The sequence below is a fragment of the Anolis carolinensis genome, unplaced genomic scaffold, assembly GCF_035594765.1.
Source record: "Anolis carolinensis isolate JA03-04 unplaced genomic scaffold, rAnoCar3.1.pri scaffold_8, whole genome shotgun sequence".
Classification (NCBI taxonomy): Eukaryota; Metazoa; Chordata; class Lepidosauria; order Squamata; family Dactyloidae; genus Anolis; species Anolis carolinensis.
In genome coordinates this window covers 17,246,664-17,268,636 of record NW_026943819.1, presented here as the reverse complement: position 1 = coordinate 17,268,636, position 21,973 = coordinate 17,246,664, and the positions used below count along the sequence as shown (strand labels likewise).

General features: G+C 39.0%; 3 protein-coding genes across 4 annotated transcripts; all 3 read right to left on the bottom strand.

Moving 5' to 3' along the window:
• Positions 1-310: 310 nt before the first annotated feature.
• LOC134293499 (prostate stem cell antigen-like) lies at positions 311-4,500 on the bottom strand. Of its 2 annotated transcripts, none has more exons than XR_010000442.1 (3): positions 3,838-4,500; positions 1,427-1,577; positions 311-469 (listed from the first exon to the last, which is right to left on the bottom strand). XR_010000442.1 is itself a non-coding variant. In XM_062961218.1 (3 exons), exons 1-3 carry the CDS (start codon positions 3,887-3,889, stop codon positions 327-329), a joined length of 315 nt encoding a protein of 104 aa, XP_062817288.1. In that variant the 5' UTR covers positions 3,890-4,091; the 3' UTR covers positions 311-326. The 2 variants fall into 2 exon arrangements, 1 of the variants encoding a protein (XP_062817288.1); XM_062961218.1 differs by having other exon boundaries at positions 1,427-1,546; positions 3,838-4,091.
• A 3,330-nt stretch (positions 4,501-7,830) lies between these two features.
• Positions 7,831-14,306, bottom strand: acrv1 (acrosomal vesicle protein 1). The gene is made up of 3 exons (XM_062961373.1): positions 13,266-14,306; positions 9,670-9,789; positions 7,831-8,057 (listed from the first exon to the last, which is right to left on the bottom strand). The coding sequence occupies exons 1-3, from the start codon at positions 13,315-13,317 to the stop codon at positions 7,921-7,923; spliced, it is 309 nt and encodes a 102-aa protein (XP_062817443.1). The 5' UTR covers positions 13,318-14,306; the 3' UTR covers positions 7,831-7,920.
• A 1,723-nt stretch (positions 14,307-16,029) lies between these two features.
• Positions 16,030-21,595, bottom strand: LOC134293549 (toxin 3FTx-Lei1-like). Its single transcript, XM_062961455.1, has 3 exons — positions 20,426-21,595; positions 17,000-17,119; positions 16,030-16,295 (listed from the first exon to the last, which is right to left on the bottom strand). Exons 1-3 carry the CDS (start codon positions 20,562-20,564, stop codon positions 16,132-16,134), a joined length of 423 nt encoding a protein of 140 aa, XP_062817525.1. The 5' UTR covers positions 20,565-21,595; the 3' UTR covers positions 16,030-16,131.
• Between the last annotated feature and the right edge of the window lie 378 nt (positions 21,596-21,973).

The following is a 21,973-nucleotide window of genomic DNA, read 5'->3' as shown; positions in this document are numbered from 1 at the left end:
ATGGCCATTTGCATAGTACGGACCCATTGAGATGGGTGCCTACGGCTGTTCTGACTTATCATAGCTGTGATAACAATAAAAGGCTTGTTTTATTGCTCTTTTGGAATTCTCTCCTTTACTTCCACTCCGGGCCAGTCCCCAACACAAGGACATGCGGAAGCACAAGTGTGGGACCATGGATCAGTGAATCAATGTGGGCATTTGAATGGAGAAAGTCATAATAACAAGTTGTTGCTGATCACATGACTGCCATGGAATAGCAGCTTCTCATAATAAAGTCCTCAATAAACGTATCACTGCAATGTGTTTTCAGAAGTTTGTTTAGTTTATTTCTCTTTTGGCCAGATAGTGTGATTGTTGCAGCGGTCTTTAATACAGCAGAGCATTTGCTTTTGAAACATTTTTTTCTTGGCACTGATGGAACGACAGACAGAACTGCATCCCCGACTGACCTTTTTAATAGAAAATGCTGTGAAAATGCAGGAAAGGAAGGGGGAAAATGAATTATACTTTTGTCTATTTCTTCTGTTTCCAATAATTGTCTATCAACTGCATATGGTTACATCTACTATGGATCCTACCCAACCACATCCAGACATCCTCATTCCTTGTTATTCTTCTGGCACTTTCATGCCCTTATAGTTAATATTACATCAATATATGATCAAAACTCCATCAGGAATTTATATCTTCACTAGCTGTGCCCGGCCACGCATTGCTGCGGCGAAGTATGGTGGTATGGGATATAAAGTATTGAGGAATTGGTGGTAGTTAAGGTAAAGGGTAAAGGTGTGGAGTCCAGATAATCCAGTTAAAGCAGATAATATCAGATTATAAATGGGTTATATAGCTGTGTGGAAGGGCCTTGAGTCTACACTGCCATCTAATCCAGTTAAAATCTGATAATCTGTATTTTATAGGCAGTGTGGAAGAGGCCTAAGTGAGGCCTAACTCTGCCTGCGCCCTGGGCTGAGTGGGTTGCTAGGAGACCAAGTGGGCGGAGCTTAGCCTTCTAACTGGCAGCAATTGGATAAAAACAATTATTCCTCTCCCTCTAATTAGGACTTTATTTTTCTTTTCTTTTTGTTGTATCAACCTAGAGGCGTGGATGATGGGTTGTTTCGTCAATTTTCGAGGTTGTGGGGTGTTTAGTTTTGTTGTTTTGTGGGTCGCCGTGATGCCATCACTCATTTATATATATAGATAAGTGAACTGCCACAGACCTTACAGAAGCATTACATTCTAATTCTTGCTTAAGCGGCTGAGGGGGGAAAGGGAAAGGCCTGAGGCTGTTAGGAATGGTGGGAGTTGGAGTCCAAAACACTCGCAGGGCCAAAGTTGGCCCATGCCTGATTAAGAGCATGCAATGACAGATCATTCATCTTCCCTATCACCTAGCAAGAATGGATGTTTCTGGTGAACTCACCTGCAGAAACTATTTTGGTGTAGCAGTAATTCATTACTCCTGTATTGCAAATAGTTTCCTTGTACTGACAAGTGTTGTCAGTTTTGACTTTGGAACAATAATTGCAGCGCAGTGCACCAACTACGAAGAAAAATAATGGGAGATATTCCACCTGTTAAAAAAATAATTGGTCTCACAATAGTCACAGGCAGGCTGAGGAAGGACACGTGAAAAGTTTTCTTCAGAGGCTTTTTTTCGTGTCAGGAGTGACTTGAGAAACTGCAAGTCGCTTCTGGTGTGAGAGAATTGGCTGTCTGCAAGTACATTGCCCAGGGGACGCCTGGCTGTTTGGATGTTTTTACCATCCTTGTGGGAGGCTTCTCTCATGTCCCACAAGGAGCTGGAGCTCATAGAGGGAGCTCATCCGCACTCTCCCCGTGTTGGATTCGAACTGGCAACCTTCAGATCAGCAACCCAACCTTCAAGTCATCAGTCCTGCCGGCACAAGGGTTTAACCCACTGCAGCATCTGGGGCTCCTGATGTGGATGGGCAGTAATAATAATAATAATAATCATCATCATCATCATCATCATCATCATCATCATCTTTATTTGTAACCCACCCTATTTCCCCAAAGGGACTCAAAGGGGCCCGGGCTGTGGCGCAGGCTGGAGAGCAGCTGCAATGAATCACTGCAATGAATCACTCTGACCAGGAGGTCATGAGTTCGAGGCCCACTCGGAGCCTATGTTTATTTGTCTTTGTTCTATGTTAAAAGGCATTGAATGTTTGCCTATATGTGTAATGTGATCTGCCCTGAGTCCCCTTCGGGGTGAGAAGGGCGGAATATAAATACTGTAAATAAATAAATAAATAAATAAATAAATGTTCTCTTGTTGCATCGTCAGCTTCCTTACAAATCTCTTTATCACTGATGTGATGGAAGGCATTATAACTGGTTCATTACAAACGCTGGAATACAACACAGTTAGTGTGACCTTGTGCAGGATTGCTTCAGGATTCTTTCTGGTCTGTATGCCAATTTCTTCATCGATAAGACACTATAAAACAATCTTAATATCATTATGCTTATCACTCTTTTTGCAGAATACCTATCCCGCTATTTTATCCAAGAATTTTTTATTATAAAGATGGGAACAATGGATTAAAGTAAACTGAAATTATTGGGCTGCAACCCAAATGAGTGACGGCCAAGTATTATGCAGAGTGTGGTCTCTCGCGAATTTGCAGAACTTCAGATGTAAATTCAAAATCCTTTAACAACCTGTTAGATAGAAGAAGGGTCAGCTTTGGTTAGTACTTTGATGGAAGACCACCAACAAAGACCAGGTGCTGGGTGCTATATTTCAAAGAAAGGGCCTGGTAAAACCACCCCAGAGTGTTCCTTGTCTAAGAAAACCTGATGGAATTCATGAAGTCACTATAACTTTTTGACTATGCTGTTTGACCTCCAGTGCAAACACACAGCAATTTCCCATACACTTGATAAATATTAGTCACTTCTCTTATGTATCCCTCTAGCTCAGCTGTCCATCTTACACTTACGATTTTTGCAAAACTGCTAATTACATTTTCTTGTTGGTCCACCCTATTTTAGTTTGTAGGACTGTTTAGATTTACTATGAAGTACAGTAGAGTCTCACTTACCCAACATAAATGGGCCGGCAGAATGTTGGATAAGCGAATATGTTTTGAAAATACATATCACGATGTTTTGAAAACATTGACTACAAAAATGCGTTGGATAATCCAGAACGTTGGATAAATGAGACTCCACTGTATTTACATAAAGCTCAAATTTAAGATAAGACTGTCCAACTCTGATCAAATCATTATTCTCATTTTCCTCGGTGTAAATGTGCTTATGTATCCTTTTAATAACAATAGAGTAAAAGAATACATGTAATAATAATAATAATAATAATAATAATAATAATAAAAAATACAGGAAAATAATACATGTAATAATAAATATAATAAAATAATCAATGCAATAATAATAATAAGATCAGACTGAAATAATAAATGTACAGCAGAGTCTCACTTATCCAACATAAACGGGCCGGCAGAACGTTGGATAAGCAAATATGTTGGATAACAAGGAGAGATTAAGGAGAAGCCTATTAAACATCAAATTAGGTTATGATTTTACAAATTAAGCACCAAAACATCATGTTATACAACAAATTTGACAGAAAAAGTAGTTCAATACACAGTAATGCTATGCAGTAATTACTGTATTTATGAATTTAGCACCAAAATATCACAATGTATTGAAAACATTGACTACAAAAATGCGTTGGATAATCCAGAACGTTGGATAAGCGAGTCTTGGATAAGTGAGACTCTACTGTCCTGCTCTAAGAATTCTCTTCTGCAATGCTTACTTCTTCTTGTTTCTGAGACTTACCTATATTGATGTAGAGCAGAATGAAGTAACCCGTCACCAGAATAGTGTTCATGTTTGGTTCTCTTCTTCTAAAGAATGCAAGAAAGTGTAACACAGGACTACAATATCAAATATGAACCTATAACTGCTGAAATGACATCTGTTCTAAGCCCCAGTCTTCCTACTCTGGATTAGAAGAATGGAGTGGGAAGATTTAATTTTCATCCTGGAGATCAGAAAGGTTATTATTAGAACCTTGTTGGCAATGAAGCAGTGGCAGCCTGTGATCTGAACACTGAGAGTGCCCTGAATACAACATTTTGCCAGATACGAGATACCACTGTAATAATGTCATGAAACATAAATTCATGTGCATTTGTCAATTCTTATGACAAATTTGTCAGGTACAGGGGATAATCTGGGAGTTAGAATAGATGTCATTTCAGCAATTATAGAAATGAGGAAGGCTAAAAGGCTCTTGATAATTTATTTATTTATTTATTTGCAGTATTTATATTCCGCCCTTCTCACCCCGAAGGGGACTCAGGGCGGATCACATTATACACACATAGGGCAAACATTCAATGCCCATAAACACATTGAACCGAGACAGAGACAACAGACAGACAGACAGACGCAGAGGCAATTTAACCTTCTCCTGAGGGGATGTTCGATTCTGGCCACGGGGGGAGCAGCTGCTTCATCATCAACTCTGATGGCACTTCCTCATTCCAGGTCGTAAATTAGTTAAACTTGCCTCCCCACTTTTTTTTATAAGTGGTACCTTATTTCCTACTTGATAGATGCAACTATCTTTCAGGTTGCCAGGTCAGCAACGAGCAGGGGCTATTTTTAATTTTTAATTGACGGGTGCTCACTCCGCCACGGGCTGGCCTCGAACTCATGACCTCATGGTCAGAGTGATTTATTGCAGCTGCTCAACAGCCTGCGCCACAACCTGGATAACTGAGAATCAGCAACATTATCAACAGTATTCGTGGTGGAGGACGTCCTTGTTTTGCTAGGCTATTTCATAGGTTCATAGGGTTTTGAACTACAACTCCCATTGACTTTGCTGGCTAGAGTTGAGAAGAATTTCTGTTCGATAACATCTGGAAACCTGCATTTTGCCCACCTCTAATGTATACAATATGGAGTCCCCAGTGAGTTGTGAGGTCGTAAGAGTAGAGAATCACCCCTCTTATATTGTCACCGGTCCCGCTTCGATTTCAGCTTCAACATCACACTAATACGTGGAAACTTGAGAGCTGGCAATACATTCATCTTTTACATTCATCACAAGGTCAGTATTACTTTTTTTAAAATCAGGAGAAACAACAGTATCCAAAAATCAAGAGATCCCTTGCCTTGACCGAAGCCTCTTACACTTAAAAGGAAACTGACACCAGTTTAAAACCACTTTCCTCCATGGGATCCTATCCTTCTGCCCCAAGCCCCATAGAATAATAATAATAATAATAATAATAATAATAATAATAATAATAATAATCTTTATTTATACCCCGCCACCATCTCCCCAACGGGGACTCGGGGCGGCTTACATGGGGCCATGCCCAGAATAATACAATATAACAGAATATAATAGAACAACAAATCATAGCACATAAACAATAAAACAACAACAATAAAAGAAAATATACACTACATTAAACAAGATCAAAAGAACAATAAAACCAAGGGCGGGCCACATGAACACTAGGTTAAAACTCGGGGTGAGAAAGGAAGTAGGAGTAAAAACCACAGAATACAAGAGATGTTGATCCAGGTTAAAACTATTGCTTTCCATGGGATTCTATTGTTCTGCACCAAACAACAAAGAATACAAAAAACAATGATTAGGTTAAAACCATTGGTTTCCATGATATCATATTTTTCTGTATCAAACTCCATATGATACAAGAGACTGATGATGACTGGGCAATGGAATAGGATGGGAAACTTTTGATGGTTCCAGGCTGTGGCGCAGACTGGTAAACAGCTGCTGCAATAAATCACTCTGACCATGAGGTCATGAGTTCGAGGCCAGCCCATGGCAGGGTGAGCACCCGTCAATTAAAAATAAAATATAGCCCCTGCTCGTTGTTGACCTAGCAACCCGAAAGATAGTTGAATCTATCAAGTAGGAAATAAGGTACCACTTGTAAAAGTGGGAAGGCAAGTTTAACTAATTTACAACATTGGAATGAGGAAGTGCCATCACAGTGGATGATGAAGCAGTTGCTCCCCCCTGTGGCCAGAATCGAACATCCCCTCAGGAGAAGGTTAAATTGCTTCTGTGTCTGTCTGTCTCTGTCTCGTTCAATGTGTTTATGGCCATTGAATGTTTGCCCTATATGTACATAATGTGATCCGCCCTGAGTCCCCTTCAGGGTGAGAAGGGCGGAATATAAATACTGTAAATAAATAAATAAATAAATAATGGTTCCCACCCCACCTGCTCTTCGGTTGTAAACATGGGGGTAAAGTATAATAAGAGGTGGGAGCTCTGAACACAATTGCTGACCCATGTTCAGAGTTTCCTCCTTTCAGGACATTTCAACCTCTTTTCAACCCTGGAACTTGTGATGCGCTCCATGCTTCTCCATGTTAGAAAAGAGGTTGAAGTGTCCTACGAGGGGAACACAACTCAATGTGATGAGGTCGATTGCTGGAGTTTCTTCCTTTCAAGACACTTCTGCCTCTTCTCAATCATGGAGGGCTATGCATGATAGTTGGAAGTAGTTTAACTCATGTGATGAGCTCAGTACCTCTCCATGCTTGAAAAGGGGTTGAAGTGTCCTATGAGTGGGAAATTTCTCAATGTAATAAGTTGGCTAGTCTCTAGATGGAGACTAATCTCACTCAGGGTGTTATATGTTTTCCGGGCTGTATGGCCATGTTCCAGAAGTATTCTCTCCTGACGTTTCACCCACATCTATGGCAGGCATCCTCAGAGGTTGTGAGGTATGGAGAAACTAAGCAAGGAAGGTTTATATATCTGTGGAAGTTCCTGGGTGGAGGGAAGAACTCTTGTCTGTTGGAGGCCAGTGTGAATGTTGTAATTAATCACCTTTGTTAGCATTAGATGGCCTTCCCAGCCTTGCAACTTGGCCTGGGGGAATCCTTTGTTCAGAGTCTTTAGCTGCCCCTGATTGATTCCTCCATACCTCACAACCTCTGAGGTTGCCTGCCATAGATGTAGGTGAAACGTCAGGAGAGAATACTTTTGGAACATGGCTATACAGCCCGGAAGACATACAACAACCTTGTGATCCCATCCATGAAAGCCTTTGGCAACACATAATCTCACTCACTTCATCACTACCAACTCCCTGGAAAACAGGGGCCTGGCTTGGCTCCACTCTGTAAGAGGGGACACTCAGGAGTTATTGTGTCCACTGTTCTAGCCAGTTCCCTATTCCAGAGTTTCAACTAAATCCCCTGCTGAAGTGACAGGAAAGTCTCCACAAGTCATCAGGAATCCATCCAGATCCATTGGTCTCTCGGGACAGGGTATCTTATTTGATGAGTATAGGAGTGGCTGGAAGGGGCTATACCGTGTTTCCCCAAAAATAAGACAGTGTCTTATATTAATTTTTGCTCCCAAAGATGTGCTAGGTCTTATTTTCAGGGGATGTCTTATTTTTCCATGAAGAAGAATTCACATTTATTGTTGAACAAAAAAATGAACATTTATTATATACTGTACAGTAGTTGTCATCACAAACCAGCATAACCAGACAAACTGTGAATCCTATCAAGAATTTCTTGTTACTACCATTATTTCCATGTACAACTGGTATGTACATTTATCAATCCTGCATGCTCTGGTGTTCTGTTTGGCAGGCGCTGAGCATGCTTCCAAACAAAAACTGCTAGGTCTTACTTTCGGGGGAGGGCTTATATTTAGCAATTCAGCAAAACTTCTACTAGGTCTTATTTTTCGGGGATGTCTTATTTTCAGGGAAACAGGGTAGTATAACTCAGGGGAAAAAATCAGTTGATCTTCCAAGCTCATTCTCAATATACTTTATTAATCTTTGAGCCATATTAATCTTTGCTATAGGTATGTTGTAAAGACATTGCTGCATATTTTATTCTGCTTTACATGCTCCAGACGTTAAGATTATTGCAAAATTGTGTGTTACAGCACAGCGTGCGCAATTCGGTGTTATAAGTTCTCCTTGTCCTATCAATGCACCTTGATGCACAGCCTCTGGAGAGCCGTATTACTCCCTCTTCTGGAAAACAAAGAGCAAAAATGCACCATGAATTCCCCCAAATCTACAGTTGACAAGTCACCCTCCAATTCTATCTACTCCATTTACAGCATCAACCTGTTATGAAGTGCAATGTATACATTTGCATCTAATGACCAGAGATGCTGAGATGCTATTCTACTCAATTCAATATAATGTTTTCCTGTTGGTTTGATGCGTCCACCAGATTTCCACACTTTCTGCAGGTTTTTTCAATGACATCATTCAGGATATTCCGATCCATGAGCAAGTCCAGGTTGAAGTATGATTTCTACAAAATGCTTTAGATTATGGCATTTACTGCTTTTCTGATTTGCAGGCTATGTGACTTTATTTGTTACACTACCGTGTTTCCCCGAAAATATGACAGTGTCTTATATTAATTTTTGCTCCCAAAGATGTGCTAGGTCTTATTTTCAGGGGATGTCTTATTTTTCAATGAAGAAGAATTCGCATTTATTGTTGAACAAAAAAAATGAACATTTATTATATACTATACAGTAGTTGTCATCACAAACCAACATAACTAGACAAACTGTGAATCCTATCAAGAATTTCTTGTTACTACCATTATTTCCATGTACAACTGGTATGTACGAGGGCTATCCAGAAAGTAGGCTACGTTTTGGATTTTAAAAAGATCAAAGTATAGGATAAATCATTTACCATATGCAGCTGAAAGACACATCCCAAAACTACAATCTCATGTAATCCCTATTTAAATTTAGTCACATTTCTTATAGATAAATGAGTTTGAAAAGTACTGCACCAGTGTCGTCAGTTCTTCCCCCTTCTCCCTTCCTGCAGCGTAGCCAAAACGCCACGCTGCCAGACACGCCCCCATTGTTGGAAACGGAGGACAGAGGCGGCAAATTTACTGGTGCAGTACTTTTCAAACTCATTTATCTATAAGAAACGTGGCTAAATTTAAATGGGGATTACATGAGATTGTAGTTTTGGGATGTGTCTTTCAGCTGCATATGGTAAATGATTTATCCTATACTTTGATCTTTTTAAAATCCAAAACGTAGCCTACTTTCTGGATAGCCCTCGTACATTTACCATGCTCTGGTGTTCTGTTTGGCAGGCACCAGGCATGCTTCCAAACAAAAACTTTGCTAGGTCTTACTTGCGGGGGAGGCCTTATATTTAGCAATTCAGCAAAACCTCTACTAGGTCTTATTTTCCGGGGATGTCTTATCTTTTGGGAAACAGGGTAGGGGAGGGAAAAATGTGCTTTAAAAATGTGAATGTTGGGGAAACTATCAAATTTGCATTCTTGGGTCACACAAGAGCCTTTTTACCAAAAAAGTTGACAAATCTTTAGTTTCACTGATTCTACCACAGACACTGAAAATTACAATGGTTGGTGACTTATAGTTTAGTCTCAGTTGAAGTAGACCCATTCAATTAGCAGTTGAATTGAGAAATTTAATTGATGCAATGGTTCTACTTTAGTAAGGTTGATCAATCAGATTTCTGCATTTTCCATTCTACTGGTGAATATACCTTTAAAAGTTGTGCAAGCAGTGCTGTACTACAAAAATCTTCTTCGATATTGTCTCATGACTTTAGTTCTTACTGAGGGACTTACTTATAATTAGCACTTTAGTGTAACAGGACTTGAAGTTTCCTGATTCACATGTTCCTTCCTTATGTGCGCAGGTATTATCAATACGTATCTGCATACAGCGGAGGCATGTGACAGCTTCAACTGGAACAAAAAGATGAAAAAGCAAAGTACCAAGGCTTGTTTAAAGAAAGTTCTTTGAGAAAGAAAGAAAGAAAGAAAGAAAGAAAGAGGGCAGTAACAACATGCCCTCCCATGTTTCACAGGTAAGGAGAGAGAGAGATTGGTACATTTTAATAGTAGCTGGAATAATGGGACAACAGAGAATTAGTGTATATACTCGAGTATAAGCCTAGTTTTTCAGCCCTTTTTTTAGGACTAAAAAAGCCCGCCTTGGCTTATACTCGGGTGAGGATCCTGGTTGGCTTATATTTGGGTCAGCTTATATTCGAGAATATATGGTACATTTATTATTTTTCTCTATTATTATTGGTATTATTACATTTATTATTCTGCTCTATTATTGTTGCTACTATTACATTTTTTATTATTAATAATAATACATTTATTATTTCACTCTGATCTTATTATTATTATTACATTTATTATTCTACTCTATTTATTATTACATGTATTATTTTCCTGTATTTATTATTATTATTACATGAATTATTTTACTCTATTATTATTAAAAGGATACATAAGCACATTTACACTGAAGAAGATGAGAATAATGATTTAATCAGAGTTAGTCTTATCTTAAATTAGAGCTTGATGTAAATATTCAAAAACATTTAACCTACTGATGCCTCAATTAATGTAATTTTTGGTATCTATTTTTATTTCTGAAATTTCCCACCCTCAGCTTATACTAGAGTCAATGTTTTCCCAGTTTTTTTGTGGTAAAATTAGGTGCCTCGGCATATTTGAGTTGGCTTATATTCGAGTATATACAGTAACTTGGCAAGTGCCTGCCAAATCAAGGCATTTGAGAGATATGTAATTGCACTAAACAAATAAACATACAGAAACATGCAGTACAATGGGCAGACTCTAATATCCAACTGAGTTTCATTAATTCCCAGATGAACCAAGAATTCAGGAAGGATGAAGCACAGTGTAGAGCGAACAGAAAGGAAATTAACAAATACAAACAGGGAAAATAACATACAACAAACTTGTAAAATACCCTATAGCATATCATAAACCCAAAACTGGTTTCTTCAAGGAAGGAAGGAAGGAAGGAAGGAATAGCAGCACATGATGATGGTGATTTTGATGATTTTATTGTGTTTCTTTTATGACCGGTGGCGCAGCGGGTTAAACCACTGTGCTACTGAACTTACTGATCAAAAGGTTGGTGGTTCGAATCTGGGGAGTGGAGTGAGCCCCTGCTATTAGCCCCAGCTTCTGCCAACCTAGTACAGTAGAGTCTCGCTTATCCAAGACTCGCTTATCCAAGGTTCTGGATTATCCAAGGCATTTTTGTATTCCATGTTTTCAATATATCATGATATTTTGGTGCTAAATTTGTAAATACAGTAATTACAACATAACATTACTGCGGATTGAACTACTTTTTCTGTCAATGATGTTTGGGTGCTTAATTTGTAAAATCATAACTTAATTTGATGTTTAATAGGCTTTTCCTTAATCCCTCCTTATTATCCAAGATATTCGCTTATCCAAGGTTCTGCCGACCTTGGATAAGTGAGACTCCACTGTAGTTCGAAAACATGCCAATGTGAGTAGATCAATAGGTTCCGCTTCAGTGGGAAGGTAATGGTGCTCCATGCAGTCATGTGCTCCACATGACCTTGGAGGCATCTACGTACAATGCTGGCTCTTCGGCTTAGAAATGGAGATGAGCATCAACCCCCAGAGTCAGACATGACTAGACTTAATGTCAGGGGAAAACTTTTACTTTTACCTTATTTCTACTTATTGCTTCAGCAAGAGGATTGTCCTACTGAGTTCACCTAGTGATGGTAGAAATTTTGATCTGAGTCTTCCACTGGTGGCTTAAGGGTCTAATGTCAGTCAGGTGGTTAGTATTTTCAGCAAGATTTTGAACAAACTATCCAAATTATTGAATTATTTGGGGCACCAGGTTGTGCATTTTGGGGAATTATGATAAAAGTAAAACTAAAACTAAGAGCCGTGTGATGCCTAGGGCACCTTTGACCCTGGACCCTGTGCCCTTTCTGGACCCGGATGAAGAAGATTTGGGTTTTCTCTCAAGCCAGCCAGATTCGACACCCTTCCAGATGCCTCATGTTGACATTTCCGAGCCAGAGCCAATTAAGAATGTCCTTGAAACAATGCCGGCTCTCCCAGATTCTCCGGAAAACATAGCGTTTGATCGTAGGGCCTTTGTAAATACAGGCAGATCAAACAGACAGATTCTCCATAGAAGCGCCAGATTAGCGGAGCGTGGTGACTATGGTTAAGCCCAGTTCTCTTGGGAAGAATTGGGGAGTTAGACACCTGGTGTAATAACTGTAACAAGCTCAGTTCTCTTGGGAAGTTTTAGGGAGTTAGGCACCTGGTTTGAGGGAGCTTATGAACTTCAATAAAAGTGTTGTGTTGAGAACTTGCCTTTGCGGTGACAACTTTACATCTCACTGAGAAACATCATCGTCTCCAGCTCCTGGTTTCCGAGCAGCCTGACCGTGCGCTTACTCTTGAGTAGACCGGGCGCCAGTCTACCTCCTTGCCAAGTTTGGACTGCGTTTCAGATACAGAACATCTAGTTCCTGCCTTGCCCTGAAATCCTGTTTTTGGACATTTATTTGAGAGAACTCTTCTTGCTACTTGCTCTTTTCCCCACTCAAAACTCAGGCGGAGTTTGAGTGTGTTTTGATTTCTGGATTTTGAACTCTAATACTGGATATAAGACTCATACTTATTGGACAAAAACTGATCTTTCCTGAAAGGTCAATTGCTTCTACAACTTTGCTGCTTATTTCCTTTTGGAACTTTAATTGCTTTAATAAAGATATTATATTGTTATTGGTCTTTGTGTTGGTTTTCAGTGCTCCAGCTGCCTTGGGCGTAAGAAGCCTTATGACATTGAAGCCAACAGCCATCATTGAATTCTTATGCTAACAGAACTGTTGAAAATATATAGAAAAATGTAACATTTTAACATCACATCTTTGCTTACTGGTAGGGGGGCTGCACATATTATCCTTCAGTGTCTTTGCACCAGCACCACAGAACTTCTATCTCAGTTGAACTGTCTGGGCTTTTAGGGGGTCAAATTGGTTGGAGAATGTATACAACATGCCAGCTATCACTACCATGAAATGTCTCAGCATTCATTTATTTATATCCCATTTTTTCCCTCAAGTCAGGGACTCAATGAAATTTCTATTAGAATAATAGAATAATAGAGTTGGAAGAAACCACACGGGCCATCTAGTCCAACCCCCTGCTATGCAGGAAAAGCACAATCAAAATACCCGATTTAACTTATGGAAGTTAACTTATGTCCCATCTAACTCATGAAAGTTAAAACAAATACAGTCAAAGGTCTATTGTGTATAACATGACTGCTTTTAGTAATAAGAGATCTTCTCTGCACCATTTGATTCGACAAAACTTTTTCTGAGACTCACCTGCATTGATACAGAGTAGGGTTAATAGTCCTATTGCAAGAACTTTGCTCATCTCCGAGTTATTCTCTTCCAAGAATCAGCAGGAAGGAATGCAAGAGGGCCACACGGAAGGAGAAAAACAGAGGAAACAATATAACAGCCTTGCTGTACAGAATGATGGGGGAAATAGTGCATTTTATGTTATTTCCTGACACAATTAGTTTATTTTTAAAGCCTTCTCGACCGTGAGGATGTAGAAGATCAAAGTGATAATTTGCTTTTGGCAGGTCTCTTGTGTGCTTGATAGGGGCAAGAGATACGGGGAAACTGAGATGAGAGAACTGTTTTCCATTAATAACTTCCCAGGTTCTCCCACTCAACCTAGACTTATCATTCAAGTTCTGATGTACAAGGTTTTAAAATGTTACTCATCTGCATTAAAGAGACAAAATCAAACCCTGGTCTGAGATTCGTGGGTTGGGGGTTCAGGTCAGTTTTTTCCCCCTGTAGCACCAAGGGATCTGGAAAACCAATGGCCATAGACTGTCCCTATCACAGGCCACTTAATAGCTGATTATTTTTCTCCAAGAACAATATTTATCTCCCTGCAGACTCACTTTTACAAATCTCCTAAGTGCGGGTATGTTTCCATTGTAATGAGGGTTCCAATTTATAATTTTCAATCCTATATACAGTGTGTGTGTATTCCCCATGTGCAATTGTTATGCCAGTCTCTGCTCTCTGCTTTCCTTCTTTTTCCTGTGTTGCAATTCCTCTTTTGAGGACTGCGTAAGCAGCCACTAAAATCATAAGAAGGCCCAAAGAGAAGGCTAGAGACCTGACAATGACATCAGTGTGAGGTGTTTGACAATAGGGGTGTGCAATTGGGCGAAACCCCCCTGCTGAATCAGCCAGAGCCCAATTTGAAAAACGGATCTGTGCACAGCCCTATTTGGCAATGCATAATACTAATCAATTTTTAAAGTGACCAGTCTTAATCTATATATATAAAAGGATAATGGTATCGCTCCACCGGGCAAAACAACAAAACTAAAGCCCCCCCCCCCCAACGTAGAAAATTGACAACACAACCCCTCATCCACGTCTCTATGTTCTTACGCTCAACAAAGGATCCCCCCCCCCCAAACAGGGAAACACCCACTCTTTGAAGGTCCAAACCCATTCGGTACTCATCACTCTTTCATCTCAAAACACAAAATAAAGAACAACACTCTGAAAAGAAAAGAATTCCGTCCAGGAAACAATCAGGGCCACCTAACACCTCCCAACAAAGGATTCCCCCCCTCTAAGACACGGAACCACCTAAAAAAGCCACAGCAATGTGTGGCTGGGCACAGCTAGTTTACTATAAATATCCAATGTTTCTGTTTCTTAAATTTACTACTTGTTGCTATCTCTTTTAACTCAGGACTAGTTATTTCACACTTTAAGTGAACCAACAGTTTTCCAGTGAATTCTGTCTCATCATATGGGGCCCCCGGTGGCGTAGCAGATTAAAGCCTTGTGACTTGAAGGTTGGGTTGCTGATCTGAAAGCTGCCAGGTTCGAATCCCACTCGGGGAGAGCGCGGATAAGCTCCCTCTGTCATCTCCAGCTCCATGCGGGGACATGAGAGAAACCTCCCACAAGGATGGTAAAAACATCAAAACATCCTGGCGTCCCCTGTTAATGTGGGATTTGTGTATTGGTAGTGTTTAAATGAAATATGTGTCTTGCCTGTATTGCATACTGATTGCATCATCCAGAGTGTAAACATAGTCTGTAAAGAGTTAATTACTAAGAAGCTGTGATGTCCTTGATGTGTGGCTGGAACCAGGGAGTGTCCAGACACAAGTATGTGTGCATTGCTGATTGCATCAGATCAGTTCTGTTCTGTGTTGAGTCGAGTGCTGTCTGCTGAGAGTCAAGTCCTGTGTCTATTGTCTGCAAGTCTGTTTGTCTTTATTACTGCTTTCAGTAAAGCTTGTATATAGTTTTACAATCGTCTCTTATGTCTCTTCATGCTGCGTTCCACTGACTCCATCCAACTGCTGCTGCGCTGCGTAAATTACTCTGACATCCCCTGGGCAACGTCCTTGCAGATGGCCAATTCTCTCACACCAGAAGCGACTTACAGTTTCTTAAGTTGCTCCTGACAAGAAAAAAAAATATTGGGCTAGATTCAGCAGCAACCACCAATCTAGCCCTGGTCACCCATGGAGCCGGCCTGCTCCAATCACATGACGTTGTTCTGGCTCTGTGGGTGAAGGAGGGCAGAACCGGCATGCCGCCGCCACCTCCCTGGCAACACAGGAGGCTTCCTGTGTTGGCATTCCTTCAATGGGAGAAGCCACACACTCCATGGATGCACCATGCTTCCTATTATACTTGGTAGAGTTGAGATGAGGAAAAAGAAACAAAGGACCTCATAGATTGCAACCCTTATAGGAGGGATCAGACCTGTTTCCTGGCTGTGAGTTGGCATTCCTGGAGTAGATGGATCAGCGGCCTGACTTAAGAGATCATATATTCCAGGAGTCCATAATGTGTAGCCCTCCAAATGATTGCAGACTACAAGTTTGATCCCTTCTATCCAGCATAGGAAAGAGTGCAGTTATAAGGGTGCATCCATAGCCATCTGGAGGTACAGTCCAAAATCATCTGGCAGATGATAGGAAGAACAGACTTCTTTTTGCAACCGGCAGTACAATAACTTTCTCAGAAAACCTTTCCAGCAGTGATCCTCATAGTGACATAGGTTCTTGCACATTAACAACTGAGTCTCTAGACATGCAACAGTTTCATTTGAATTTTTGTAGATAAGACTTACTCACTAAAAGTATAGGACAAAAGATCCGATCTTATTAGTTCAATATTTAAGTGAAAATCAATCCATTTGTTTTTTAGAAAACAATTTATCAGTCCAGAAGTTGTGAATGTTGCAGTAGTCTCGCACACAGCATATCATATGCTCTTCAAAATTAATTTTGCTCTTCTTCAGGATACGACACACTTTAGTGCAACCCCGATCCACATTTTCAATATTGGTTCCTGAAAAAAATACCGAGAATGGAGAAAATGTACCATGGAATCCCCAGCAGACAAGATGATTTTCAAAAAGAACTTTCCTTCCTTCAGACTTGAGAAAGCTCAGATTATTCTCATATTACAGTAGAGTCTCACTTATCCAACATAAACGGGCCGGCAGAATGTTGGATAAGCGAATATGTTGGATAATAAGGAGGCATTAAGGAAAAGCCTATTAAACATCAAATTAGGTCATGATTTTACAAATGAAGCACCAAAACATCATGTTAGACAACAAATTTGGTAGAAAAAGTAGTTCAACACGTAGTAATGCTATGTAGTAATTACTGTATTTATGAATTTAGCACCAAAATATCACGATATATTGAAAACATTGACTACAAAAATGCGTTGGATAATCCAGAACGTTGGATAAGCGAGTGTTGGATAAGTGAGACTCTACTGTATTTTTGAATTATTGCCGTCTGGAAGACGGTACAGAGATAGCTTTTACCCTAAAGCCCTGGCTATGTTGAACTCCATGGTTTTGCACTGATGTGGCATTGGGGGCTATGTGCTGGTGGTTGGGGTGTGATGAGTGCATTGTTTTGTGATGTGTGCTGGGAGAGATATTTAATTTTGCGGTGCAATAGCACAATGACAATAAAGCTATTCTATTCTATTCTATTTTGTGCTCTCCAAGAGGAATAGGTGTTTCCTGGGCTCACCTTTGGCAATCACTCTACTGTAGCAGAAATCAAACCCTCCAGATTTGCAGCTTCTTTCGTTATGGAGGCAACTATTATCTTCTACAACCTTTTTGCAGGCCAAGCAGGTAAGCATTCTGACTGAAAAAGAAAACATTGAACACATGAATAATTGGGGTGCAAAAGAATGGGCAACAGCCCATTTTATTAGACACCCAATAAAATTGGAAAATGGGAAAAGATTTGGAATCAGAGAATCAAATACACATATGCATTCGACTTAAGAGAGAACTGGTATAAAATGATATATAGATGGTATATTACACCACAAAAAATTTCAAAATTTTACAAAAATGTCTCCAACCAATGTTGGAAATGTGAACAACAGGTAGGTACCTTTTTTTCATACATGGTGGACCTGTCCAAAAGCTAAAAAATTTTTGGAAAGATATACACGGAGAAATACAAAAAATATTAAAGACTAACATTAAAAAGGAGTCAGAATATTTCTTGCTAGGAATGTTGGATTTGGATAAAGACAAAGACAAAGAGATTCTATTTAACCACCTGACAATAGCAGCCAGAATAACATATGCGAAGAAGTGGAGATCAAAAGAAATACCGAAAAGAGAAGAATGGCAAAATAAAGTCCTAGAAATAATGAATATGGATAAATTAACTTACTGGCTCTCTCCGAACCAAGGATTACCGAAAAAACAAACGAACTGGGACACGGTAAAAGAATATTTTAATCAACTCAAAATTGAGCTTATAATTTGAAATTATAAGAACAACAAGAAAATATTAGAGACAAAGATGGTTTGGACTATAAAATACTAAAATACAGAAAGTCACAATACAAACACCAAGGAATAGATAGAAGTCAACCCCTCCCACATACCTTCCCCCCCCCCTTTTTTTCTCTTTGTTCTTATTTTCATTTTTTTCTTCATTTTTCTTTCTTTCTTTCTCTCCACCCATATTGTTCTCCCACTTTCCATGTATTTTTTTTATTTTTATCTTTAAATTTATTATTAATAAAAATTTACCGGAAAAACGAATGGGCAACAGCCATGCCTAACTGCAAAACTGCTTGTCGAGCTAGATCTCCATGTGAATTCGGAGTATAGGGAAGAATTAATCCATCTATTTATTTGAAAATATTTCATGCAAGTGGAAGAAGGGAGCTATGGGTCTTATTTACTTCTTCAGTGTCTTCTTGTTACTTTGGTGCTTTCTTGAAGTACTTTTGTCCCTCCCTGGAGAAGGTGTGGAAGAATAAGAGGGAACTGCCATTCTTGAATTCATTGTTACAAACAACCCCAATGTTGAGACCATGTCCATTAAAACCAGAAGAGCAATCTAACTTTTGGAAATCTTGTCAGTTAGAGAGAATTCTGTAGCAAACTGCCATCCCAAGCATCAGCCAACCCCCATGGGCCATTACTCCAAGTGTCCATGGAATGCACTGGAGATTTTTTTAAAATCCAATATAGTTTTCTGGAGTGAGAGTGAGAGGAATCATGTCATCATTGCTCTTGTGCCTCTCCCTGTATCAACTTGCAGAGTGAGACAAAACCATCCTTATTGCCCAGTCACCTTCCTCCCTCCCTCTCCCTTCCCCATCTTTGTCTATTTAATAGCCATAGGCCTTAGCAGTTGCTGGAGGTGTGCGGAGATAGGCACAGAAGTTCACATGTGGAGTAGTTATGCTTCCTCAACACTATCTAGAGCAGGGGTCCCCAAACTAAGGCCCGGGGGCCAGATGTGGCCCTCCAAGGTCATTTACCTGGCCCCCGCCCTCAGTTTTATAATATAAAATATTGTATATACATATAATATTGATCATTTATTTATTTATTTATTTATTTGCTACATTTATATGCCGCCCTTCTCACCCCGAAGGGGACTCAGAGAGGCTTACAAATTAAATTTACATACAATATTATATTATTAGCATAGTACAATACTGGCAATAAATTACTATATTGTACTGTATCAATATATTGTAATATTATTAGTAATATTACATGTAAAATATAATATATAATTAATATTATTATATTGTATTATTAGTATTATATTGTATATTGTAATATAATAATATTACCATGTTATACAATATAATACTACAAATAATGCCATATAATAATAGTAATTATATGTTATATATTACATATAATATTACAGTATAGTGGTATAGTTCAATATAGTAATATATAATGTGAATATTGTGCTATGCTAATAATCTATATATATAAAAGAGTGATGGCATCACGGCAGCGGACAAAACAACTAAACTAAACACCCCACAACCTCGAAAATTGACATCACAACCCCTCATCCATGCCTCTAGGTTGATACAACAAAAAGAAAAGAAAAATAAAGTCCTAATTAGAGGGAGAGGAATAATTGTTTTTATCCAATTGCTGCCAGTTAGAAGGCTAAGCTCCGCTCACTTGGTCTCCTACCAACCCACTCAGCCCAGGGGACCCTTTACCTTAACTACCACCAATTCCTCAATAATTTATTTCCCAAACCACCATACTTCGCAACAGCAACGCGTGGCCGGGCACAGCTAGTATAATATACTGTATGTACATACAGCTGCTCTGAGTCCCCTTTGGGGTGAGAAGGGTGGGATATAAATGTAGTAAATAAATGTAGTAAATGAATAAATAAATAATTTTAGACTAGGCTCACCCAAAGTCTGAAATGACTTGAAGCCACACAACAAAAACAATCCTAATTCACTTGATTATCTCATTAGCCAGAAGCAGGCCCACACTTCCCATTGAAATCCTGATAGGTTTATGTTGGTTAAAATTGCTTTCATTTTTAAATATTGTATTGTTCTTTCATTGTTGTTGTTATTTTGCACTACAAATAAGACATGTGCAGTGTACATAAGAATTTGTTCATTTTTTTTTTCAAATGATAATTTGGCTCCTCGACAGTCTGAAGGATTGTGGACCGGCCCTCTGCTTTAAAAGTTTGAGGACCCCTGGTCTAGAGCAATGGTTCTCAACCTGTGGGTCCCCTGACGTTTTGGCCTTCAACTCCCAGAAACACTAACAGCTGGTAAACTGGCTGGGATTTCTGGGAGCTGTAGGCCAAAAACATCTGAGAACCCACAGGTTGAAAACCACTGATCTAGATCTTCAAATGTCTTTGAACAGAAAATAATCATTTTGTGCAAAATACTTTTTTTTTTCATGAAACAACAGGTTTGTTCAAAAGAATGGCTAGCATTCTGTATGGTAGTTTTCATAATCTACATTAGACCTAAGACCTTGTTTGTTGTTGCTGTTGTTGTGTGTTCCTTCAGATAGTTTTTGGGGTCAGATCAGGAGATGGAGCATAACTGTGGAGCGATTGTGGAAAAAAAATATTAAAGGCCCTTTTCTCTATGGACTTTTCTTTCCCCTTTTTGCCTCTGGAACTTACCTGTATCAAAGGAGAGCAAAGTTAGGAAGCTTACTGCTACAACTTTGTTCATGGTTAGCTTCCTTCTTCTGACCATAGGAAAGAGGGACGCGAAGGGATTCAAAGTTAAAATCAGAGGCTCGTGAGAGGACACAAACATCCCACACTCCAAAGTGGGAAGAATTGGCTTGGAGGGCTTATTTTGAAGTCTGGACCAATGAGTTTATAATTAGAAAGTTATTCATCCTCAGAATGTAGGACAGCTGGAACAGGTTTTTCATGTACCTGAAGGATAGTGACAGTAGGTGTATAACCAAGATAACTTTCCATCAGGCATTTTTAAGTTAATGTCAGACACAGAAATGCCAGTTTTAGAGACAGGTACATATTGCCTTCAGCCACCCTTGATATTTGGCACTGATATTTAAAATGAGAAGCTATTACAATACCTAATTTTACTTTTCATTTCATTTCTCATCTATTAAACACAGAAACAAGAATAAATACAGAATATAGGGAAGCTTCGATAACAATGAATAAAAGAAATAAGAGAAACACCGGGGAAGATTCCCCGACGGACTAGTTTCAATACAGATAAGGATGGAAGTCATGGAAACTTTACACTTTTTCCATTTTTTAAAAAAAATCTCACCTCTTTTTTGCCCTACACCCTCCCTCTTTTTTCTCTATCTTTTCCTACTTTACTAAATTATTTTGTTCCACCACTTTCGTTGTATTCCTTTCTAAAAAGCACATAAATAAAATTTAAAAAACAAAACAAAAACAAAACACAGAAACAGATACAGTAGAGTCTCACTTATCCAACATAAATGGGCCGGCAGAACGTTGGATAAGCGAATATGTTGGATAATAAGGAGAGATTAAGGAGAAGCCTATTAAACATCAATTTAGGTTATGATTTTACAAATTAAGCACCAAAACATCATGTTATACAACAAATTTGACAGCAAAAGTAGTTCAATATGATGTAATGCTACGTAGTAATTACTGTATTTAGAAATTTAGCACCAAAATATCACGATGTATTGAAAACATTGACTACAAAAATGCGTTGGATAATCCAGAACATTGGATAAGCGAATGTTGGATAAGTGAGACTCTACTGTATGTATCCACAGATGTCTACTACAAGATGTCAGTTAAGACATGGAGTAAACTATAGGAAAAGAGATTCCAACTAAACAGTCAGATAAACACTATGTACTTTGTTAAAGATTAGAAACATCCCAGAAAAGAGAAGATGCCATAATGCTTAGTTTTGCACTGATGTGTTTACTTCAATTGTTTAATTCAATGCCAGACTCTTAAAAAAAACAAAGAAATTATTCAGGGTTGGTAAAGTGGTCAATCTTTAATTTATTTATTATTTATTTACCTTATTTATACCCTACCTTTCCCTACCCCAAGGGGGTATCCACCTACATTTCATTTTTCTACATATGTCTCAATGCTTTTCATCACAGATATGGAAAAATCATACAGCTGGTTAAATTCTAATCAGAAATCAACTGAAACAAAATATTCACTTGACCCTATGTAGGGACAAGG